This window comes from Aquarana catesbeiana, linkage group LG04 (genome assembly GCF_042186555.1).
Source record: "Aquarana catesbeiana isolate 2022-GZ linkage group LG04, ASM4218655v1, whole genome shotgun sequence".
In the NCBI taxonomy this organism is placed as follows: Eukaryota; Metazoa; Chordata; class Amphibia; order Anura; family Ranidae; genus Aquarana; species Aquarana catesbeiana.
In genome coordinates, this window is record NC_133327.1 from 179,335,416 (window position 1) to 179,342,188 (window position 6,773).

A 6,773-nucleotide genomic window follows, 5' to 3' on the forward strand; every position below is an offset into this window, starting at 1 on the left:
TTACATTTTTATTTCTGATTGGTGTGCATGCAATTCCCTTGTTAAATAGTCATATGACTTTGCTTTGTCATTAAGACCAGAACATCTCTTTTATTCCCTCTTCCTATCTCCTATGTTCTCTCCCTGGTGTCTGTCACAAGTTCAGGAGGATGTTCTGCGTGTCTTCAAGCACAGGCCTGCGCCCTCCCCCTTCTACATCATGTCATAAAGACGTCTACAGCTGCCTATTTATTCTCCAACAGCTTCAACGGCTTCCAAAGTATCAGCTGGAGATCGGTTCAGCTTTCCAGATTTGCAAGAGACACCAGTAGCACATCATTTCACTTCTTCTACACAAGAAGTTCTGACACGTAAGTTCATGTCTCCTTCTACCATATAGTCTTTATCTGTCTATATGCATGCAACTAAAGTAAACCAAGGCATACGTTTAATCGCTAAAATGAACTAGCAGAAAAAGTAATAAGCAAGCATTTCAATTTCAACGATTACACTTTATACAAAGATAAATGTATAAAGCATAAAGAAGGGATATAGGTCATACAAAACCTAGCACCGTAAAGGGTTAGCCAACAAACGCTATCAGTAAAGCTACAAACTTTCTGCATTAATTGATGGCTAACTTGGTACAGTACTCTCCTACTGCTAATTACAAAATTGCAAGATTTGCTAGAGTCCTGGAAATATAAATGTATATTATTAATATTAGTGGTAGTAATATTACTATTATGAATATTCATTACAATTTATAATAGTTTTGTTGTATATTTAAATTATTGCATGTTTAAATTTTTGTTAACATCATTTTTTTATAGTACAGCATCATTAACAATTTAGCCATTTACCAATTTAAACATGTACTCAATAGGGAATAGATTAATTAAATTAAATGCACTAGACTAGATGGGTACAGTGATGCAGCACAGCTGTCACAGGTTGGTTACTGCACATAATAAAAGGCTATACATTAAGGATAGTACTGTAAGTTGGTAAGCTCTGCATAGACTGCTGGTGCTTGAAACTCCTTATAGACCATAACTGAATGTCTTGATTCAAAGTTGAAAAGTGAAAAACGAATAAGGAGAATCTTGGAGAAGGTTGCCTCTTTGAAGGTCTACTTTGCTTTCCCAACACTTACAAGTATATGTTGTGGCTAATGTACTTCAGTTTTCTATAACATTATTCTGCAATGATTCGGTGTGGCATCTGCACTGAGAATACTGTATATATGCATTACCTTGTCTGCTAACAACACTTTAGAAACTTTGACATCTTTTGGCATTTGCAGTGTAACTGCTTTTACCACATTTTATTCAGGATTTCTTAACACCATAGTAAATATACCAATTATTGTGTATTCATATAACAACACACAAATGACCTTTATCACATGGGAAATTGTGAAGTGGATTATATTACAGAGGGTATATAAATAAAATTCACTCTTTACATGGATACATATTAGGTTACATATTAGAAAATTAGCATTAAAAAATTCATTTTTTATTCATAGGAAAAAAAGTTGTTCTGTCTTTCCATGAATAAAAACCACTGTTCCATTTCAGAATGACATGGTCTTTGACAGCCAATGGCTACTGAAGAGAATTTATTGTTTTCAAACAGTAATGTGATAAAGGGATCAAAATATTCACCCTATCTGCATGGATAATTACAAACTATAACTAGAAATACACATAGATAATACTGTTTACATCAAGTTGATTGATTTCATATTTATATAATAATAATAATAATATTTCATATTATATCTCATAAAAAATGAATAAAAAAGACTATAGTTCTCATTGAATTACATACTAAAAGGAAGGACCTTCGAGGACATAAGTACTGTTTTATCAGCCAGTAAGATTTATCTAAAGCTGGTCAAAATACAATATGAATTTGTTTAAATTGTTTCTATCCTCTGGTACAGTACTCCCAGCTCTTATTATTTAAGTCACTAAATACACTTTTATTAAATAGAGACATAAGTGATCTTGTAGTAACTCCCACATGGGCTCATCATTTTGAGCGATATTTCAGGATATGCATAACCACATACTATTTTACGTTATAATATATTAAACATTCATTTGAATAGAGTTTCCAGTTTTCTATTAATAACTAAGTATTCAAATGTTATATGAAAAATGAAACAATTCTTTCAATTAGTACATGCTGCACACTTGGGCCAGACAATAGGCACTTTTTCTTCAGAGAGACAGATCTTATCTGATTGAGATCTGCTTGTATTTGCACGTTATATCTTAGGCTAGCCATACATGAATAGATTACTTTTGCTCAGCCTGAAATCTAACAGACTCCTCCATCCACTCAGGTGGTGATGGACAAATCCCCCTGCCTCCTTATTGTACTCTGATATGCGCTAGTGCCCCAAACAGTTCATTGGCTGAAGGCATTGTTCGACCAAGTATTTTCAGGATGGCTCCTTTGGGTAAATGACTTTTGTTGATCCAGCAGGGTACCCACTATTGGATTCCTCTGAATCAGCCGAAACTCTAATGCCCCGTACACACGGTCGGACATTGATCGGACATTCTGACAACAAGATCCATGGATTTTTTCCGACGGATGTTGGCTCAAACTTGTCTTGCATACACACGGTCACACAAAGTTGTCGGAAAATCCGATCGTTCTGAACGCGGTGACGTAAAACATGTACGCCGGGGCTATGAACGGGGCAGTAGCCAATAGCTTTCATCTCTTAATTTATTCTGAGCATGCGTGGCACTTTGTGCGTCGGATTTGTGTACACGCGATCGGAATTTCCGACAACGGATTTTGTTGTCGGAAAATTTTATAGCAAGCTCTCAAACTCTGTGTCGGAAATTCCAATGGAAAATGTGTGATGTAGCCCACACACGGTCGGAATTTCCGACAACAAGGTCCTATCACACATTTTCCGTCGGAAAATCCGACTGTGTGTACAGGGCATAACAGTTTAGCAAGCTGGTTTCGTTAATATACTGGAAATAAACTGAAGCTTCCTGATATTGTCTTAGTGCAATAGTTCTTATTTCAGCCCAAATAGGGAGAGATGAAATCTAAATACTTAGATACTACAAGTCAATGTGGAATGAAACTAGATGAAGTAAGACTGAAGTGGCACTATGCCAAGTTTTCTACAAGTTTAGTGCTTACTAGTCACATATGCCATTTCCTGTAGAGGAGACTTTAGTAAAGCAAGAGGAATCAGTAAATTATTTGAGAAGAAAATAGATGTATAATATAGCTATATGAGAGTGATCACAGGAGCAGGCATCAGAGAGAAAATGCCTTGTTGCCAACAATATCAAATCAGACTTTTTCATTTTCAGACTTGGGCTTGTAGTAATGGCAGCTGTAAGCTGATTGGTTGCAGTTAGCGCAATTTTCATAACGTCTATTAACATATGCTATATAGGTAAAATATTTAAAATTTAAACTTGCTCTTTAAGTGTGAGGATTTAATTATTTTAATAAAGCCTTTGTATTTCCTTACAGGCTGTATCCATACCTATTTGTATTGTCAGACAGTAGGGCTACTGAATCCACAGCTCTAAATTCTGCTTCAATGTTGAGGATGGAAGAAATAGCCAATGGCACCATAACAAGCCAGGGAAATGGCTTAACTCAGGATCCACCAAGCCAATTTACCAATGGAAAGGACAACAATGAGTATCTCTACATACTGATAGTCATGTCTTTCTATGGAATATTTCTGATGGGCATCATGTTGGTCTATATGAGGTCCAAACGGAAGGAGAAAGAATCTAAGCTCTTTCTCCTTTATCAAGATGAGGAGAAACAATGGATGGAAATCAGAAAAAGTGCATCTTCCTTGTCTGTATCCAAGCCAACCCCACCTTCCACTGTACTTACAATGCTACAGGAAACCTTTGCAACAGGCAGGTTCTGTACTGACTGTAATGGAGCAGATAGCAGTATAAGTTCTGAATCTTCATCTTCTGATGTACACACTACCATTCAAGAAGAAGCCACTGAAGGACTGGTTCAGGACAAGGCAGATGGAAAGGCTGAGGAGCCAACTCAAATTTCCTAGCAAAGAACAAGAGAGACTATTTATCTAAGGAGTCTAGAGGATCTCTGTTGAGGAGACACTAGTCCTGGGTTTAGGGTCATATTGCCTAGTGAGCTCTTTTTAGAGAAATAAGCTACAAATGGTTTAAAATCAAGCATGTTGCAGTAGGCTATAAATGTGTGCAGAGAGGTAGAACTTCATTAAAAGGCTTCATAGGTTTTAATGTTGAACCTGGCCCTAGAAACCAATAGCAGGTCCTGTCCTACCGGGGGCATAACAAAGACTGATAAGTGACCATATAGTTCTACAAAGCCAAACTTAACTAATAGTGTCAGCATTAGATACATTAGTTAATTGTTTTGTGAGAAGGGTCGGTGCCCTGCGTTCTTCATCCTGGACATATAAACATTGTCCTACACTGGGATACCTACTGTTGTAGAAGTTGTAACCCAGAAATTGCTTTAGATCCAAGACTGGGTATTTCAAGGGATGGTAACTAAAGCATACGAAGTGCACTCGTGCACAGAGAAAAAAGGAGGAAAATTACTTCCTGACATTTAATTGTTGCACTGATACATGTCATAGTAAACAAATTAATTGCATTACCTTTACAGAAAGTCTATATTGACTACAGCACGTTTTGATAGATTGGAGCAAGGTTTAAGCAGTGATAAAGTCGCTCTAAAATTCTTTTCAATCTTCGATTTAAAGATTAAAATATAGTAAATGAATGTAAGACTTTGAAGTAAGCAAATTTCTGTGACGTCTGTTATAAACTGTTTTATATAAAGGATTAGTCTATCCAACTTAGATATTTCAATTTTGCATTCATGCAGGAAGGATGAAACTGTATTAGTGCCAGTAAGTTATCTGGGCCTACAATCTCTGCTTTATCCAACTAAGCTCCAGCCATCCGCTATGTTACAGGAAAGTTTTACTATATTAGGGCTGTGTTACATTATAGAGAAGTGAACAAGAAAAGTGAGCATTCCTTGCTTGGCCTTATAAAAGTAGTAGCGGAGGACAAAGTAAGCAAGGCGATCTTATCAGTAGATATCTATATATAAATAGCCAGAGAGTGATTCATCCCATTGAACTGAAATGCACTTTGGTGGATTAAAGCTGTTTTAGTAGTCTTCTATTATGTTGTAATGTATTACCAAAGGGTATATAGAACTCTGCCCTGTACAATCTGCCTACTACCACATACAGTCATTTCTGGTTTAGAGTCAGTCATTTTTGGGAACAGTTGCTTTATACTTTTGCATCGATCAAAAACGGTTATAACACTAATGCTGTGTACACACGGTCGGAATTTCTGACAACAAATGTTCGATGGGAGCTTGTTGTCGGAAATTCCGATCGTGTGTAGGCTCCATCGGACATTTGTTGTCGGAATTTCTCACAACAAAAATTTGAGAGCTGGTATTCAAATTTTCTGACAACAAAATCCGTGTGTACACAATTCCAATGCACAAAATTACATGCATGCTCGGAATCAAGCAGAAAAGCTGCACTGGCTATTGAACTTCATTTTTCTCGGCTCGTTGTACGCGTTGTACGCCACCGCGTTCTTGACGTTCGGAATTTCCGTCAACATTTGTGTGACCGTGTGTATGCAAGACAAGTTGGAGCCAACATCCATCGGAAATAAATCCAGAATTTTGTTGTCGGAATGTCCGATCGTGCGTACCCGGCATTAGACCAAGAGCATAATGTAAGTGTGCCTCCAGCACTTTGAACATCACTAGTGTTTATATTCTGACCAGCTGTACAAATTGAGCAGACTTTGCCAGTATGAAAAGCTGAGTGATGCTTGTAATAAGTTTAATTCATTATAAAGCAGGAGTTATTATTCTTGCATTGTGATGGGTAACAAAAGGCAACAACATCCTAATGCTACATGGCTGTGATTAGAGCATAAAACTATTTTTTTCATCAGACTTTATAAATTGCAGACCATTAGTGTCCATAGCCTTTTATCTTTTCATTTTTCACTGTACAAAACGCAATTAATTTAGGTAGTACTGTGTGACATTCTGTCTAAAGCACAAAAACGTCCTTGAAACAAAGCAGCGAGTGGAAAAAATCTACCGTAAGCACTGACCAAATTCCTCTTCTCATCAGCCTAGAGCAATCCAAACAATGAGATGTAACTGGTTATAAGTTGCTATGTATAACTGAAGTTTTTATGTTTCCTTGTTAAGAGTCTGAAAAGTCCATGCTTAAAAAAGGTTTATCGGACTACATTTTACAGTGATTGTAACTAATACACAACACCAAGATTCATTAAAAAGGTAAAAGAAATATCCACACAAAGTTTATACATAGATGGAAAAAATGAAAATGTTGAAGGGGCGAGTATTTAATGTTGCTATTTATATACTGTAGTACTTTGTTCTAGAGAGCAGAGTCCTCTTTTCCATTGTATGTTCTTGTGTTGTCTCCTATTTTATTTGATATGTCACTTTTTTTATGAAATGCTGTGAATATGTTGGTGCTATATGAATAAAGAATTATAACAACCCTCTCTCATGGTCTTTTACTCAAGGTATACATATGCATGTAAAGTATATCCGTAGATATACCACAATACCGTCAGCATTATAATCTTCTGGCTGCAGCTATGAAGGATCAGAGAACTAAAACTTCACAAATCTTCTTATTGCTACCCATGTCTCTATACTTAGGTTTTAGGGAGGAATAAGAGAAGGGCTAGCAATGGGAGCAAGCG

The 6,773-nt window shown here is 36.6% G+C and overlaps 1 protein-coding gene across 1 annotated transcript; it reads left to right on the forward strand.

Annotated features, from left to right (window-relative positions):
• Positions 1–207: 207 nt before the first annotated feature.
• On the forward strand, positions 208–6,569 carry KCNE4 (potassium voltage-gated channel subfamily E regulatory subunit 4). The gene is made up of 2 exons (XM_073625956.1): positions 208–350; positions 3,502–6,569. The coding sequence occupies exon 2, from the start codon at positions 3,572–3,574 to the stop codon at positions 4,058–4,060; it is 489 nt and encodes a 162-aa protein (XP_073482057.1). The 5' UTR covers positions 208–350; positions 3,502–3,571; the 3' UTR covers positions 4,061–6,569.
• The last annotated feature ends 204 nt before the right edge of the window (positions 6,570–6,773 follow it).